The 19,341-nt window shown below is 43.8% G+C and overlaps 1 protein-coding gene across 1 annotated transcript in view; it reads right to left on the reverse strand.

Moving 5' to 3' along the window:
* Nucleotides 1-19,341, reverse strand: part of LOC147637667 (Lycopene beta/epsilon cyclase protein) — a 76,766-nt gene that overhangs the window by 40,424 nt on the left and 17,001 nt on the right. The window contains 4 exon segments of the mRNA XM_086799005.1: nucleotides 993-1,052; nucleotides 1,141-1,242; nucleotides 1,330-1,400; nucleotides 1,403-1,508. Of these exon segments, the coding sequence (XP_086655131.1) occupies nucleotides 993-1,052; nucleotides 1,141-1,242; nucleotides 1,330-1,400; nucleotides 1,403-1,508 (339 nt within the window).

Below are 19,341 nucleotides of genomic sequence, written 5' to 3' on the forward strand. Positions count from 1 at the left end.
ATGCCAGCCTTCAAAATCACTCTTGCTCCTGAGAACAAGTTTACATTTCAGCTCTTTCCAAATATCTCTTCGCCTTCACAATTTCTAGCTTGACTCTCTAGAAACCCTAGAACAACTTCATACAAAGTTCAGTTATTCTTTGTCAGCAAGAACAGCCCTTCCATGGAGGAGCAGAAAGTAATATCAGCACAGCCTGGAAGCTCCCACAACTACAAGTACCTGAATAGACTGCGCAAATCCTTGCAACAGCTTGACGCAGCATATATATATATCAAAGCCCATGGAAAAGCCTTCAGGGCATCTTTAGGGCTAAGCACTGACAGCAGGCACTAGGCATTACAATTATCCCCCCATCCCATAGTCGTGGGAAACTCTCGAAACTCCGGGTTTTAGGACAGTTTCAGCCATTTGAGGGGTCCAAAGATCCAAAATGCATTTCGGCCATTTCCGAAACAATGCGTTCCCTGTTTCCCCCAAGCTGTTTTCGGCCATTCCCATAGATTCCCTTGCAAAACCCCAATTTCAAGGTGATACTAGCCGCTCTTTTGTTCTTTTTCCTCACCAATCTCCTTTTCCCAAGTTTCCAGTCATATATTCTCCTATTTTCTTGCATCTCTATGTATTTCTGCTCTCCCTCTTCTTCTTTCTCCCCCCTTTATTTTGCATCCCCTTGCTAATGTAGAGTTTCCCCATTTCAACTCCCTTGGAATTGTCATTTCCGTTTCCATTTCTGTAACCTCCCTTTGAGAGTGGCCAGCTAGGGAGGGAGCACCCTTTCCCCTTACTTTGTTTAGACATCTAATTAGAGGGATCATATTTTACTCCTCAATGAACTTTCTCTTTACTAATGGAAAGATTTTTGGAAGGGAGTGGAAGGGAGCTAAACCGATGATGCTACTTCAGTGAGAGGGATGTATCAAGGAGGAACAGACACACACACACACACTAGCATGCCATCTAAAATTAAAGCAGAAGTAAGGATCTTACGAGACACCCAGATTCAGAATGTCCTTTACCCACACCTCCGGAAGTCCCTTGAATCCGCATCTATTCTGCAAATAAAAAAGGGCATCTGGAAAATAATCCAAACACAGCTCAGCTTTATTCAGATCAAACGTACTGCAAGTTCACGATGCTTACAGGATTAAATTCTACCGCAATAACGTCCTGAATACTATCAGATGACAAAATGCCAGACTTGACAAGCTCGTCAAGCTCCTTTCGAGATATGTTCCACTCCTGCTACGCTGAAAATGAGAAGTGGACACAAGTTAACAGAAATCCCCATTTCTCGCGGCAATCCTTAAACAGCACACAAGTATTCCATACCCCTTGCAATCTCCCTCTTTCAATAACAGCCACCTTGAAACCTTTACGGGTGAGAGCTGCAGCCACAAAATGCCCAATGTGCCTCCACAAATCACTACATCATAAACATCTGTTTCAGGTACTGCTTTCAAGCACATTCCCGAGTCTTTACAGACAACTTCGGGAGGCTGGACCTGTTCCTGTAAGGTGGACATTAGATCAAAAACAGTCTTCTTTTTTAAAATGATGAACAATCACTTTACATCACAAAAAACATTCAATACTATCATGCTCATGCTCATGAGAGACAAGGTGCCTACGGAACACTCTGAGATTTCTATTCATAGACCACAAGCAGATGGCCAAGATGGGCAACACCACCCCCCCCCCCCTTCTCTTCCCCGGAAAGCCCAATGTTGTCCCTGTTGTGCAGTGTCTAAATGATGTTGATCCCCGTCTCCAAACTCTCTTAATAATCAAGCTGTAAGGTGCAAGCAAATGGTAGGTCTAAGATCCTTGATTTAACCAAGAAAAGATCAATCATTTAGGCAGTTCAAAAGTCTACCTTCAACAGTGACTTTGATGAGACTTGTTAATTCAGGGTTGCAATTGCACTGGATTCCTTTCTAATTTAGACTACGTGAGCAATTTTCAGCCATAATTTATCGGCTGCAATGAGAAGAGTCCCTATAGAGGAATCACTCATAGAAGAGGGTCAATGTATCATGGCTTGCCAAGATGCAAGCACAACATCAATGCAATGTACACATCTGTATCTTTATCTGCTCTCACTTAAGAGGGTATTTGTGAGTCCCTCCCAAAGAAAATCGTAAACCTGTAGAGGAACTCCAATGTTGAAAGACTGTTCAAAAACCTTTAAAAAGAACCTATCAAACCTCTATTTTGAGTTATCTAGATAATTCTCTTCCATAAACCTTTTAAGCCCCAGTTTTATTCTCACTCCTTGGTGTGGTAGGCCCTAAGAGAGCCAACATCGAGGCTTGTTATGTCCCCATTGCCCGAAAGTCATAACTATGTTGGCCATGAACAATGAGTCTAGGCCCCAAAATCCATACAAGTGAGTGGACTGTTCATAATAAAGGTTCCCACCCAGTGGATATACAAAGGGAATCTAACCTCAAACACATTGCAAAAAAGTAAAGAAGGTGTCTGGACCAAGGCCACAAGTTCACTCCGTTGTCAAAGGAATAAGGTTACAAAAGAATATCAACTTTTGAGGACCTTGATGGTGAATGCTCAATGTGTCCATGGAACATATCCACAATCCTAATCTGCCCTCATTTGCTATGTGGTGGCTGTCTCCTTTGGACTCTTTGTGATCCCCGGGATGATCCAAGTCTGAGATGTCTCGAGAGTCGAGACAAGTCCCCTGTGGGTGGGCCTCAATCCCAACTCTGAGTGAACAGTCCTGTTGGCTAGTGTTATCTGGCTCCCTCAATTTACCCTAAAAAGAAATAAGTAGAGTCTTTCCTTGCTATCTTCCCACATGCAACTGTGCAAAGTTCCTCCCTAGCCTACAAACCTCATGCACATTGAGAGCTGCACATCTCTGTTCCTCATACTTGATGACTCTCCCTAGAGGACCAATCCCGTCCCTGAGCAAACAATGATAGTGCTTTTTAGTCTCGACTCTCATAATATGTTGAATAATGGAATAAAGCATGTTCCTCTTTTCTCTATATCCTCCATACCTACATATCTAGAGCTCTGAACTCTCCCTTGTGAGCTCCACCTCTAGGCCCATCTTCACATGCAACCCACATATCTAGAGCTCCAACTCTCCCTTGTGAGATCCACCTCTAGGCCCATCTTCACATGCAACCTATGCAATGAAGATCAGCACTTCACATGATAGCAAAGATAGGGTTGTATGTAAAGCTTGGGGACAGCTCAAAGATCAGCCCGCTTTGTTCATGTTTGATGATTGTGCATCTGAAAATTTCATATCCACTCAGATGGCAGCTGCTTTAGGTATTGAAGTGGAGGACATGGGTCCTCATTGAAGCAGGGGCTGCCTTTGTTGGTAGAGAAGTGCAGGTCATGCCTATTTTTGGCAAGTTGCGCATACACATTCAAGGCTATGTGGATCATGAGGATTTTCTTGTGGCACCTTTGAATGGCTGTGATGTATTGCTTGGAAAGCCTTGGCATACACGTATTGATCCGAAGGCTTACAAGACTAACAGGATCACCTTCATGCATAAAGGCCGAGAACATGTAATTGATGCTGGTGAAGAGGGTGATACCATTCCCCTTGTATCTCATGTACAAATTAAGAAAGTAATGAAAAAGAGTATTTTTGCGTACTTGATTTTTGTACGAGATCTTGTTGAGGAAAATGATGTACATGTAAACACTCTTTGTAATGATAGGCTGAAATTTTTGCTAGAGCACAATGATTGTTTTGCTAATGAGTTACCAAAAGAGTTACCACCTGTACGACCGGAAGATCATCGCATTGATCTTGTGCCGGGTAGCTCACCACCTAATAGGCCAGCCTATCGTGTAAGTGCATCCCAAAAAGAGGAGATCATGAAGCAAGTAAATGAGCTTCTTGAGAAGGGTTTGGTTCAGCCAAGCTCTTCCTCATATTGTTCACCCGTCCTCTTAGTTCAAAAGAAGGATGGATCCTTTCGTATGTGTGTGGATTATAGAGCTTTGAATAAGTTTACCATCAAGAATCGGTTTCCGATTCCACGCATAGACGACATCCTTGACAAGTTGGATAGATCGGCATGCTTTAGCCGAATTGATCTCAAGAGTGGATATCATCAAGTGCATGTAGTGCCTCAGGATGTACACAAAACTGCTTTTAGGACAGCATTTGGGCTTTATGAGTATCTTGTTATGCCTTTTGGTCTTACAAATGCCCCGGCTACATTCAATAGAATGATGGATCGCATATTCCATGGGTACAGGAAATTTACAGGTGTCTTCTTTACCCATGGGCCGGATGGGGTTAGGCTAGAATCAGTGGAGTTTTAATAATTAAATTAAATTAATAGGAATACGCTTAGAATTTGAGTGGTTAAATAAAACCCTAAAGAATTTCTCAAATGAGTAGATCAACGGCTATGCCTGATTTCGGTTAGGAAAAAAGAGTTGATTTCCTCAGATGATTAGATCAACGACTGTGCCTAATTTCGGTTAGGAAAAAAGAGTTGATTTCCTGAGATGATTAGATCAACGACTGTGCCTGATTTCGGTTAGGAAAAAGCGTTGATTTCTTCAAATTAAATCAGTGATAGTTTTCTTTCTATCTAGTTTAATCAGGTGAAGGATAGTTTAATCTCTTGAGCCCGTTAGAAAATTCGTTAAGAAAATAAAAAAGGTGGAATCGTCCCCGTTTTCCGGGCAAGGAAAATTTTTCCGGTTTCGGTTTCGGAATGACCACCAGATTAGTCTCGTGTCCGGACATTCGAGGGTGAGGTCCCAAGTGGGAAACCCTGCCCCGCGCAAGAGGAAGCTACTTCCGCTACTGCTAGCAACCGAGAATCCGATGTGCTGAGGGGGAAGAGGAGTCTCACAGCTGGTATTAGAGCGTTTTTGTAAACTTACGAAATAGCAGTAGAAATTGCCTAAAATTTTAACGTAAATCTGGGAAATAATGTTTTCACTTGTTACAATTATGTTTGAAATGAACTTCATGAATTGAAAACTCATAAATTGAACTGGATTGTTAGATGGATACCCCAAATCCGTCTAGCATTCCTGAACTCTCCTAGAGTCAGGATATGATCGCCTTTGCCTTCGAAAATATCATCAACTCTGCTACAACCTGAGTAAGCAGAGTGAGACTCGCTTGTCACTTTGAGCATCTATACTTTCCTGATCCAGTAGAGTGACGTCAACATATGTGGTTCTCTGGAGGGCGAGGTATTCGCGTCAAAACCAATCAACCACAGAGACTCGGGCAGAATATCTCGCTAGCCATGATCTTGATAAGGCTAGGCAATATTCATTATGTACAACTCTATAATTACTCACCCCGAAATTTTAGAATTTCTTGCCATATTTTTAGACTTCTTAGCTAATCCTAGTCTTCTCGAAGACCGAAGAAGAGCATAAAGCTCATTTGGCTATTGTTTTTGAAGAGCTCCATAAGCATAAACTCTTCATAAATGCAAAGAAGAGTGAGTTCTTCGTGTCAGAGATACATTATCTTGGGCATATTGTGTCCAAAGATGGAGTGCGGATGGATCCTGCAAAGATTGTTGCAATTCGGAATTGGCTCGAATTGAGTTCGGTGCATGAGATCCGTAGTTTTCTTGGATTATGCTCTTACTACCGCAGGTTCATTCGGCACTTTGCATGGATTGCTTCTCCTTTACATGATTTGACAAAGAAGAAGGCCGTGTTCAAATGGACTAATGTAGAGAGAGATGCATTCCTCAAATTGAAAGATGCAACTACTCATGGTCCAGTGTTAATCGTTCCGGATTTGCAAAAGCCTTTTTGTGTGGAATGTGATGCATCTGGAAATTGCATAGGAGCTGTCCTTAATCAAGAGGGACATGCCGTGGCTTATGAGAGTCGTAGATTGCATGATGCAGAGCTATCTCTTGGTATTTATGAGAACATGCACTTACTATATGGAAACATTACCTTCTTGGGACTGATTTCACTGTGAAGACAGATCACCAGAGTTTGAGATATTTTCTTACTCAAACTAAGTTGTCAGAGAAGCATATGAGGATGGCCAATTTCCTCTCTATGTTTCATTTTCAGATCTTGCACACCCCGGGAAAGAAGAATGTAGTGGGCAATGCATTGTCACGAAAGCCGTATGTAACAGCTGTCTCGGTTGCCTCTCATGGGGACTTGTCTACCATGCGTGATTTGTATCATACGGATGCTGATTTTGCCACTATTTGGGCTGATTTGATGGCTGGTCATGCACATGCCTCATATGTGATCAAAGAGGGTTATCTCATGAAAGATAATTGCCTATGTGTGGTGTCTGACATGAGGCAAAAGGTTTTGGATAAGTGCCATGCTCCTCCATATGCTGGTCATAGAGGCATAATGCCTACTACGCACATGATTGAACGGTATTTCTTTTGGCCAGCATAGTTTCCGGAAACGGCGTTTCTGGAGCACCGAAACGTGGAAACGTTTCGGAAACGTTTCCAGAAACGGAAACGGCGTTTCCAACTTTTATTTTTTCCAGGGTTTAGAAACCCGCGTGCTCTCTTCGCCGGCATTTTTCGCCTTCTTTCCGCCGCCTGTTTGGAGCTGCTCTAGCCATCTACCTTGCCCTCTACTCCTCTACCTCCACATCAGCCCTCTACCACGCCCTCTACCTCTCTACTTGGGGCCTCCACCTTTGCCATCTAAGCTCTACCAAGCAAGAAGGAGTCCACACCTTGCTCGCAGCCTGCAGGACCAGAAAAACAGCCTCCACTTCTCGAATCTCTCCGAGTCTTCCGACCTCGAACCGCACAAGTAAGTTAAGTAACATGGCTCGGACTCCGGATCCTTTTTGGCAGCATGTGGAGCAAGTGGGGGCTTATGCAGGATCTGGTGGCTCCAAGAAATGGAGATGTAAATATTGTGGGTTGGTCAAAACGTGGAGTATCACCCATGTGAAGGACCATCTTGCTCATGTTCCAAACAAAGATGTAGGGCCATGCCCCTCTGTTCCTCTAGATGTTCGGAAAAGCCTTGAAATGTGGAGGCAAAAGCGTTTTGCCATTCCCGAAGAGGAAGTATCTACAGCAATGGGTGGTCAAGAGCATGAAGCTGGTTCAAGTCAAGCAGCAGCAGCAAAGAGGGCCAGAGGCAGAGACATAGGATCAGATTTCTCCTCTACCTCAGTGTCGGGTGTGCATGCAAGGAGGACTCCTTTGCCAGGTGATGTATCACATTCACAAGACACCCCTCCAATAAATACTGTACAAAGGGCTAGCATCCAAGCAGGATTTCAAAAGCAAGCAATTGCAGAGGCAACTAGGGAGCTCACCCGGATGTTCATACGGTGTGCCATTCCCTTTCATGTGGCCAAGACAAATCAATGGAGGAAGACCATGAGGGCCATCAGCCGCATTGGATGCGAGTGGGATGGCCCTACATCTGAGGCTCTGCGGACACGAGAGCTAAAGCGGGAAAAATCATGCATAGAAGTGCAGCTAGAGCCCTTGAAGGAAACATGGAAAAAGTATGGCTGCACTATATTGTGTGATGGGTGGTCAGATGTACGCAGGAGAAATGTATACAATGTTTTGGTGTCATGCTGCAAAGGCACTATGTTTTTGAAAGCCATTGATGCCTCCCTCCCAGGTCTCACAGTTACAGGTGCATTTATTTGGACACATATAAGGGAGGCTATAGTGCAAGTTGGGCCTGAGAATGTTGTGCAGGTGGTGACAGATAATGGAAGTAATTGTAAGTCTATGGGCTCTATGCTAGAGGATGAATTTCTAGCCATTGTGTGGACCCCTTGTGCATCACACAGCCTCGACTTATTGATTGAGGACATAGGTCAAATACAATGGGTTGAAGCCATCTTTTGCACCGCACGAAGCATGGTGAAGTTTGTGAAGAAGAGGCCAAAAGTCTTGAGCATGTATCGGGCCTACAGCACTCTTGAGCTATTGCAGCTTGCAGCCACCAGATTTGCATACATGTTCATTGTGTTTGAGAGACTCCTGCGAGTCCGCAGAGAGTTGGTACGCACTGTCTACTCAAATGAATGGCTAGAGTGGGATCAGAGAGAGAGCCCCAAGGCAAGAGCTTTTGTGCGTGATGTCATGAGAGAGGAGTGGTGGGTAGAGGTTGAGGGGTTGATCAAAACTCTCAACCCCATCTACACAGTGTTACGCATTACAGACATGGAGGGCAGTACTCTAGGCCTTTTATACGAGTATATGGACAAGATTGGGGAGGCTCTCAACAAGCAAGACTACTTGAGAGCAGAGCAGTAAGTCTCCTCAGTCATGGCTACCCTTGCTTTACTTCTTATCTTTATTTTACTCTTGAGTCTTTACATTGGTCTCGACTCTTGACTCTTGTTTTTTGTCCTTTTTTATCTTATGGTTTGATCTCTAAAGGGTTGATGAAATCAAGGCTGTGTGGAATCGGCGATGGGATTGGTTTCACAGGCCGATTCATGCAGTAGCACATGTATTGCATCCTTTGTGGCGAGATGAGGAGCAATACGAGAATGAGGAGCTAGAAGAAGGCTTCATGACATACATGAGGAACTTGACATCTGGTAATGTGCACATGCTGAAATGTATAGAGGATGATCTCTTGGCCTTTCGCAACCAGACAGGGAGCTTTGGTCGAGAGACTGCAAAGCTTCGAGAGACTCAACTACAGCCTGTCTCATGGTGGGAGAAGTATGGAAATTGTGCTCCGACGCTGGTAATTCACTACCCTTAACTACAGTTTACATAGTACACTGTACAATGTGCATCTTTCTTGTTTCCACTTAGTTCTAATTTCTAATTGTATGTGCATTTCAATAACAGAAACGCATCGCCATTCGAGTGCTCTCACAGGATTGCAGTTCGGGTCCATGTGAGAGGAATTGGAGCACTTGGGCCCTCTTCCATACAAAGAAGAGGAATAGGCTGAGTACCGCTCAGCTAGAGCGGTTGGTGTTTTGTCATTGCAACCTCCAGCTCCTTGAGAGGAATCCGGAGCCTTCACAGGTGAATGTGGATAAGATCGACATCATGAGGGAGAGGTTCATCCCAGAGATCCCACGGAATGAGCGTGATATGTACACCTTGCTTTATGAGGAGCTGACAGTGCTGAGCCACAACACCCGCTGCACCACCCATTCTCAGAGGCAGAGGGGGGGATCCATCGCTTCCACTTCAGCAGAGGCAGAGGACCACGATCCTACCATTTCTTCATCTGAGCCTGACTCTCATGAGTCGGAGGATGACTCCTCCATGGATGATCTTGATGAGTGATGTTTGGAGCACTTAGCTCTAGGATTTTGTCATGCCAGCAGCTGCTGCCAGCCTGCCAGCCACATGATATTTTTTGATCATGTTTTGTATTTACTATAGTCTATACATATGGATTATGGATTATGGATGATGGATGATGGATGATGGATCTTGTTTTGTATTGACTCTTTTGAGGCTTGAGCCTACAGTTGTCATTTCTGAATTTTGATCTATCATTTGAGTCTTTGACATTGAACTTAAGCAAAGATGTATTTTTCAAGCTTTTGTAATGTTTTTATTAATTATATATGTATGTATTAAACCCTAAAACCGAAACTCCGTTTCCCCGTTTCTTCCCGAAGGCCGAAACTCCGAAACTCCGTTTCCCGCCGTGCTCCGCACCCCCGTTTCCGAAACTCGTGGAAACTATGTTGGCCAGGTATGCGGAAGGACATAGAGGCATATGTACGTGCATGTATCACCTGTCAAAAGGTCAAATTTGATAGGCAAAAGACACCAGGTTTGCTTCAGCCATTGCCTATTCCCACGCAGCCATGGGAAAGTATTACAATGGATTTCATTATGGACTTGCCACGTACCCAACAGGGTAATGATGCAACTTGGACAATTGTGGACAGGTTTAGCAAGCAAGCTCATTTCTTGCCGGTCAAAAAGACCATCAAATATATCTTGCACAAGTGTTCAAACATCATGGAATGCCGAAGTCCATTGTGGGGGATAGAGATCCCAGGACTACAAGTCTCTTTTGGCGGGCCTTATTTGATAATATGGACACCAAATTGAACTTCTCATCAGCTTATCACCCTCAAACGGATGGGCAAAGTGAGGCTGCAAATTCAGCCGTATTGGATCTCTTGAAATGTTATGTGGTGGATCAGAAGTCTTCTTGGGAGAAGTACTTACCGCTTGTGGAATTTGCATACAACACAGTGCATGCATCTACGGGAAAGGCCCCGTTTGAGATTGTTTATGGTAAGGTGGTTTTGCCACCCATCCTTCGCACAAAGGATAAGATATTTGCAGCTGATGAGTATGTAAGAGACTTGGATATTGCTTTTGCTCAGGTGCGGACAGCCATTGCAAGGTCACAAGACAAGCATAAAAAGGCTGCCGACAAGCATAGAAGGCAATTGGATGTTAAAGAGAATGATTGGGTATTGCTGAAATTTGAGAAAGCAAGACTTGCAAAGAGGGTGCATATCCTAAGCTTGCAACCATGTACTATGGGCCTTTTCGAGTGATTGAGAAGATCAATGAAGTGGCTTTCAGATTGGCATTACCTAGTCATTGGCACATACACAATGCTTTTCATGTGAGTCTCCTTCGCAAGTATGTAGGGCCGGAGCCCAGTGAAATGGTCATTGAGGATCCACCAGAAGTGGATGAGCTTGAGGAGATCTTGCAGCCAGAGCAGATTGTGTATCACAAGGAACGCAAGCTTGCTGCAAGCAAAGTTGTGAGGCGTTACCTTGTGAAGTTTAAGAACTATCTTCCCATTGATGCTAAATGGGTAGATAAAGAGTTCTTCAAAGATTGCCCGCATGTGCTTCAGACATATTTGGATGCATTTCAGTTGCAGACAACTGTTTAGAAGCGGGGGGGGGGGGGGGGGGGGGGGGGGAATGTCACCATTTGGCCACCCGAATGGTTCACTCTTGCTTTCACACTATGTACATATTGGATTGGTGTCCATGGCTTATGGAATGTGCCTATGCATGTGATTGACACGTGTCATGCTGTACAGTTGGATATGATATTCCGTTGGGACTTGACGTTATCATGCCCGGAATATCTGGAGGACTTGGCTTTCCGCTGGGACTTGTGCCTTTGTGTACATGCCCGGAAACGCCTGGAGGATTGGCTTTCCACTGGGTCTGGTATTGCATATACTTGCCTGGAAACGCCTGGTCTTTTATGGTTTCATGAACGGAAATTGCTCATGCCAATGCTGCATTGCATAGCATCTTTATGTGTTTGCATGCAAATGAAATTGCATGCTGTTTTCATGCTTGCATGACCTATGTGTAGTTCCGGACTAGGGGACGCCCGCCCGTGAACCGTGCGTGTGAAACTGTCTATTGACATGGTTGTGTGAACAGGTGGTAAGTATTACCCAATCTAGGCTCAAATAGCCCTTAGGACTTAGCCAATATTTATAAGTGAGTGCGTTCCCACTTCATTAAAGTTTGGGCACCCAAAAGTCACTTATAAATTATGACCGCTTCCAAGTTCACACTCACTGAAGTCACGAGGCGGACAAGACTCAATGTCCAGGACCTGATCCTCCATTTTTTCTCATAAATGGGCATCTCCTCATGTCCCCTCACCTGATTGGACCCCAATTCACTTACTTATTAAGAGAAAATTCGTGTTTTCTCTTCATGAGGATTTTTGGAGGCTGAAAACTCTGTTTTTCCACCATTTTTCTCCATTTCCAAGCTCTCCATAGCCATACCCAACTTGATAGGGTGTTTTCCAAGCTTCCAAGAGTATTTCCAAGTGCTAATCACTCTCCTACTCACTCCCAATTACTGAAATTCAGCAAAACAGCTCTCATTTTTGCTGTAATTTCTGGTCTTTTTGCTGAAAACCCTAATTTCAGCCTTCCTTTCTCAAGTTGAACCAGGGGAAGCTTTCCCAGGGTTCCCTTCATCCTCTTGAAGACTTTTGTCGTGAAGGATTGCGGCAAATCGAAGATATCAACACTTCTAAAGCTTCCAACGCGAAGGCTTCCGCTTGCAACAACTTCTATGAAGATTGGTAAGCTAATTGGACAATGTGTTGTCATTACTTATTCAGTAGAAGGGCAGGACTCCTTGTTTAGCCGCCGTGTGTAGTATTTCTCTTGTCCTATGTGCTCTTGAAGATGTTGCTACCTTGCTTGGTAGAACATAGAGCCAATGGTAGAGAATATGGGCACTGAAGTCGGGCCGAGCATCAAGGCAGCTCCTTGGTGATCTACATCGACATACCATTGTTTTCTAAATGCTGAATTTCATATGCATTGGCATGGAGGATTTGGCAATGGATGCCCGTGAAGCTATGTATTGAATTTCTCCAATAGTAATACAATTTACTCAAGGGAGGGGTCGGCCGTTCCGGCTCATTGTGTGTCTCTTGTCAATTCAGCAATTTACTTCTTGTATATGAGCAAGTGTCCTTCAAATCTTAGTGTATTTAAGTGTATTGATTAGCATTATGTTCAACCAAGTTACATTGGTATCAGAGCATACGGTTCTCTTTCGCTTCTATCGTGAGAGACGATCACCGTGAACACTAGCTATCTTTACACTTAGAACATTATGGACAGCCATACAATGAATGTTGGAGATGCTAATAGAAGAGGCAGGGACAATGAAATGCATGCCTCCAATGCTTTACAGGATGAGCAAACTCATGTGGTGCACAATAGGGAACATGAATATGTGGGACAGCCGTCCCGTGGCAAAGAGAAGATGCAAGAAGAAGAGTCCATAGTCTTGAGGGTTGAACTTACTCGTATGCAGGCTCTTCTCCATGCACAACAAGAAGAATTGAATCTCTATCGCCGCGAGGATCCATTGGTACATCATCGTTTGAAGGCCAAGAAAGCTGAATCTTATATGGATCATGCAATGACAATGATTGCTCAAGAGTTGCACATGCAACCGAGGGATGCAGCACGTGCATACTTGGCTCGTACCGAGGATGCCTATGCAGAAAAGGCAACCATCCCACATGTCTTGGAATCCCCACTGGTGCCCGAACAAGAACTTATGTCTAAGAGGATAAATCTCCATGCTATGGGAGAGGAACAATCAATCACTTCACGCCATGCAAGAATACCTCATGTAGCCCGTGAAGGATACAATGTTTATGGCAGTGGTCAAAATGTATGTCAAATGCCATTGCCGGCTGAAAATGTGCATGCACAGCTGCAATTTTCTGTTGGTGCAGGTATTCCGCGTATCTCTCATGCCACTCATGCCTTCGAGTGTGCTCGTGAGGGAGAAGTTATGGCTGAAAATGTATCAATGCATGTTGAGGGACCAGCCATGCCTCATGCTTACAGGGCACATGTATCTATGCCTTATGCATCACCTTTTGGTCCAAAAATGATGCCAGCCACAGGGGCTGTCCCAATGGATAAACATGGGGGAAAACATGTTGAGATGCACACACATGCATCAAAGTCTCGTGACTTCAAAGCCGGAGACAAATCTGTGAAGTTTGACACATATCATGGGGAATATGATGCATCAAAGGCACTTGCTTTTATTGCCCAGTTTGATATTGCTTTCAGTGATGAGGATTTCACTCAAAAATCCATGATCCGGCATGTAAGCATGTTCATGAAAGGCACTGCTGCCCATTGGTGGCTCACAGCTCTCACCGAATCCTGTTAGATCATGGGAAGAGTTCAAGGAGAGGTTCTATGCTCAATTCTTGCCTCCCAATGCATTGAATGAGATAATGATGAAGTGGGATTGGGTAAAGCAAAATGAGGGGGAATCGGTAAATGCATATGTACAAAAGTTTTGGAAAGTGCTCTTGGAGGTGTCTCCATTTATGCATGTCACCGCGAGGCGGAAAGGAAGAGAAGGTTTCAATTGGGATTGCAACCCGTGTACAAAGCGGGATTACAAATGTATCCTGGTCATACCTTACACCAATTAATCGCTGCCGCCACCGCCACCGAGTAATTGGAAACTCAAATTGAGTCGAACCAATAAGGCTAAAACCTCATTTCAAGGCAAAGAGAGGGCTATCCAAAACCTGCAAAATGATAGACAGCCACCTAAAAGGGACCAAAACCAAGCCAAATCAGGTCCAAAAGCTGAAAATAAGTTTGCTAAAAAGTGCCCTTACAAGCCGGCAAACTTTGGTCTTAGTGCTGAGAAGGAGGAGCAATATATGCGTGAAGGCAAATGCTTTACTTGTGGCAGCACTGAGCACATGGCAAGAGCATGTCCAAATAAGAAGAACAAAGCTGAAAATGCTAATGTACCGAAGCCTAATGTGCATATGGTTCCGGATGTGCAGGGCAACACTTCACATGATAGCAAAGATAGGGTTGTATGTAAAGCTTGGGGACAGCTCAAAGATCAGCCCGCTTTGTTCATGTTTGATGATTGTGCATCTGAAAATTTCATATCCACTCAGATGGCAGCTACTTTGGGTATTGAAGTGGAGGACATGGGTCCACATTGAAGCAGGGGCTGCCTTTGTTGGTAGAGAAGTGCAGGTCATGCCTATTTTTGGCAAGTTGCGCATACACATTCAAGGCTATGTGGATCATGAGGATTTTCTTGTGGCGCCTTTGAATGGCTGTGATGTATTGCTTGGAAAGCCTTGGCATACACGTATTCATCCGTGCAAGACTTACAAGACTAACAGGATCTCCTTCATGCATAAAGGCCAAGAACATGTAATTGATGCTGGTGAAGAGGGTGATACCATTCCCCTTGTATCTCATGCACAAATTAAGAAAGTAATGAAAAAGAGTATTTTTGCGTACTTGATTTTTTTACGAGATCCTGTTGAGGAAAATGATGTACATGTAAACACTCTTTGTAATGATAGGCTTCATCGCATTGATCTTGTGCCGGGTAGCTCACCAACTAATAGGCCAGCCTATCGTGTAAGTGCATCCCAAAAAGAGGAGATCATGAAGCAAGTAAATGAGCTTCTTGAGAAGGGTTTGGTTCAGCCAAGCTCTTCCCCATATTGTTCACCCGTCCTCTTAGTTCAAAAGAAGGATGGATCCTTTCGTATGTGTGTGGATTATAGAGCTTTGAATAAGTTTACCATCAAGAATCGGTTTCCGATTCCACGCATAGACGACATCCTTGACAAGTTGGATGGATCGGCATGCTTTAGCCGAATTGATCTCAAGAGTGGATATCATTAAGTGCACGTAGTGCCTCAGGATGTACACAAAACTACTTTCAAGACAGCATTTGGGCTTTATGAGTATCTTGTTATGCCTTTTGGTCTTACAAATACCCCGGCTACATTCAATAGAATGATGGATCGCATATTCCAAGGATACAGGAAATTTACAAGTGTCTTCTTTGATGACATCCTAGTCTTCTCGAAGACCGAAGAAGAGCATAGAGCTCATTTGGCTATTGTTTTTGAAGAGCTCCATAAGCATAAACTCTTCATAAATGCAAAGAAGAGTGAGTTCTTCTTGTCAGAGATACATTATCTTGGGCATTTTGTGTCCAAAGATGGAGTGCAGATGGATCCTGCAAAGATTGATGTAATTCGGAATTGGCCCGAATTGAGTTCGGTGCATGAGATCCGTAGTTTTCTTGGATTATGCTCTTACTACCGCAGGTTCATTCGGCACTTTGCATGGATCGCTTCTCCTTTACATGATTTGACAAAGAAGAAGGCCGTGTTCAAATGGACTAATGTAGAGAGAGATGCATTTCTTAAATTGAAAGATGCAACTACTCATGGTCCAGTGTTAATCGTTACGGATTTGCAAAAGCCTTTTTGTGTGGAATGTGATGCATCTGGAAATTGCATAGGAGCTGTCCTTAATCAAGAGGGACATGCCGTGGCTTATGAGAGTCGTAGATTGCATGATGCAGAGCTATCTCTTGGTATTTATGAGAAAGAGCTCTTGGCTGTAATTCATGCACTTACTATATGGAAACATTACCTTCTTGGGACTGATTTCACTGTGAAGACAGATCACCAGAGTTTGAGATATTTTCTTACTCAAACTAAGTTGTCAGAGAAGCATATGAGGATGGCCAATTTCCTCTCTATGTTTCATTTTCAGATCTTGCACACCCCGGGAAAGAAGAATGTAGTGGCCAATGCATTGTCACGAAAGCCGTATGTAGCAGCTGTCTCGGTTGCCTCTCATGGGGACTTGTCTACCATGCGTGATTTGTATCATACGGATGCTGATTTTGCCACTATTTGGGCTGATTTGATGGCTGGTCATGCACATGCCTCATATGTGATCAAAGAGGGTTATCTCATGAAAGATAATTGCCTATGTGTGGTGTCTGACATGAGGCAAAAGGTTTTGGATAAGTGCCATGCTCCTCCATATGCTGGTCATAGAGGCATAATGCCTACTACGCACATGATTGAACGGTATTTCTTTTGGCCAGGTATGCGGAAGGACATAGAGGCATATGTACATGCATGTATCACCTGTCAAAAGGTCAAATTTAATAGGCAAAAGGCACCAGGTTTGCTTCAGCCATTGCCTATTCCTACGCAGCCATGGGAAAGTATTACAATGGATTTCATTATGGACTTGCCACGTACCCAACAGGGTAATGATGCAATTTGGACAATTGTGGACAGGTTTAGCAAGCAAGCTCATTTCTTGCCGGTCAAAAAGACCATCAAAGCTGAGCATATGGTTAAAATATATCTTGCACAAGTGTTCAAACATCATGGAATGCCGAAGTCCATTGTGGGGGATAGAGATCCCAAGACTACAAGTCTCTTTCGGCGGGTCTTATTTGATAATATGGGCACCAAATTGAACTTCTCATCAGCTTATCACCCTCAAACGGATGGGCAAAGTGAGGCTGCAAATTCAGCCGTGTTGGATCTCTTGAAATGTTATGTGGCGGATCAGAAGTCTTCTTGGGAGAAATACTTACCGCTTGTGGAATTTGCATACAACACAGTGCATGCATCTACGGGAAAGGCCCCGTTTGAGATTGTTTATGGTAAGGTGGTTTTGCCACCCATCCTTCGCACAAAGGATAAGATATTTGCAGCTGATGAGTATATAAGAGACTTGGATATTGCTTTTGCTCAGGTGCGGACAGCCATTGCAAGGTCACAAGACAAGCATAAAAAGGCTGCCGACAAGCATAGAAGGCAATTGGATGTTAAAGAGAATGATTGGGTATTGCTGAAATTTGAGAAAGCAAGACTTGCAAAGAGGCCTCGCAAAGAGGGTGCATATCCTAAGCTTGCAACCATGTACTATGGGCCTTTTCGAGTGATTGAGAAGATCAATGAAGTGGCTTTCAGATTGGCATTACCTAGTCATTGGCACATACACAATGCTTTTCATGTGAGTCTCCTTCGCAAGTATGTAGGGCCGGAGCCCAGGGAAATGGTCATTGAGGATCCACCAGAAGTGGATGAGCTTGAGGAGATCTTGAAGCCAGAGCAGATTGTGTATCACAAGGAACGCAAGCTTGCTGCAAGCAAAGTTGTGAGGCGTTACCTTGTGAAGTTTAAGAACTATCTTCCCATTGATGCTAAATGGGTAGATGAAGAGTTCTTCAAAGATTGCCCGCATGTGCTTCAGACATAGTTGGATGCATTTCAGATGCGGACAATCGTTTAGAAGCGGGGGGGAATGTCACCATTTGGCCACCCGAATGGTTCACTCTTGCTTTCACACTATGTACATATTGGATTGGTGTCCATGGCTTATGGAATGTGCCTATGCATGTGATTGACACGTGTCATGTTGTATAGTTGGATATGATATTCCGTTGAGACTTGACGTTATCATGCCCGGAATATCTGGAGGACTTGGCTTTTCGCTGGGACTTGTGCCTTTGTGTACATGCCCGAAAACGCCTGGAGGATTGGCTTTCCACTGGGTCTGGTATCGCATATACTTGCCTGGAAACGCCTGGTCTTTTATGGTTTCATGAACGGAAATTGCTCATGCCAATGCTGCATTGCATAGCATCTTTATGTATTTGCATGCAAATGAAATTGCATGCTGTTTTCATGCTTGCGTGACCTATGTGTGTACGCCCGCCCGTGAACCGTGCGTGTGAAACTGTCTGTTGACATGGTTGTGTGAACAGGTGGTAAGTATTACCCAATCTAGGCTCAAATAGCCCTTAGGACTTAGCCAATATTTATAAGTGAGTGCGTTCCCACTTCATTAATGTTTGGGCGCCCAGAAGTCACTTATAAATTATGACCGCTTCCAAGTTCACACTCACTGAAGTCAAGAGGCGGACAAGACTCAATGTGCAGGACCTGATCCTCCCTTTTTACTCATAAATGGGCATCTCCCCATGTCCCCTCACCTGATTGGACCCCAATTCACTTACTTATTAAGAGAAAATTCGTGTTTTCTCTTCATGAGGATTTTTGGAGGCTAAAAACTCTGTTTTTCCACCATTTTTCTCCATTTCCAAGCTCTCCATAGCCATACCCAACTTGATAGGGTGTTTTCCAAGCTTCCAAGAGTGTTTCCAAGTGCTAGTCACTCTCCTACTCACTCCCAATTACTGAAATTCAGCAAAACAGCTTTCATTTTTGCTGTAATTTTTGGTCTTTTTGCTGAAAACCCTAATTTCAGCCTTCCTTTCTCAAGTTGAACCATAGGGGAAGCTTTCCCAGGGTTCCCTTCATCCTCTTGAAGACTTTTGTTGCGAAGGATTGCGGCAAATCAAAGATATCAACACTTCTAAAGCTTCCAACGCGAAGGCTTCCGCTTGCAACAACTTCTATGAAGACTGGTAAGCTAATTGGACAATGTGTTGTCATTACTTATTCAGTAGAAGGGCAGGACTCCTTATTTAGCCGCCGTGTGTAGTATTTCTCTTGTCCTATGTGCTCTTGAAGATGTTGATACCTTGCTTGGTAGAACATAGAGCCAATGGTAGAGAATATGGGCACTGAAGTCGGACCGGGCATCAAGGCAGCTCCTTGGTGATCTACATCGACATACCATTGTTTCTAAATGCTGAATTTCATATGCATTGGCATGGAGGATTTGGCAATGGATGCCCGTGAAGCTATGTATTGAATTTGTCCAATAGTAATACAATTTACTCAAGGGAGGGGTCGGCCGTTCCGGCTCATTATGTGTCTCTTGTCAATTCAGCAATTTACTTCTTGTATATGAGCAAGTGTCCTTCAAATCTTAGTGTATTTAAGTGTATTGATTGGCATTATGTTCAACCAAGTTACAAAAGGTCGCCTTTAAAAACTCAGTTTTGCTCTCTTGTTCAGTCTCATGGCTGCTTGTGATCGATGTATTGAAATGGCGGTAATGCATCCATATAGAAGAAAGTCCATGACATGCCAACCAACATGTGGTCCATGCCCTATGAGGAGTGATAGCTCGTGAGTGGAGCTGAGAACGCAC

This window comes from Cibotium barometz, chromosome 6, assembly GCF_041138505.1.
Source record: "Cibotium barometz isolate CiBa-2024 chromosome 6, ASM4113850v1, whole genome shotgun sequence".
NCBI lineage: Eukaryota > Viridiplantae > Streptophyta > Polypodiopsida > Cyatheales > Cibotiaceae > Cibotium > Cibotium barometz.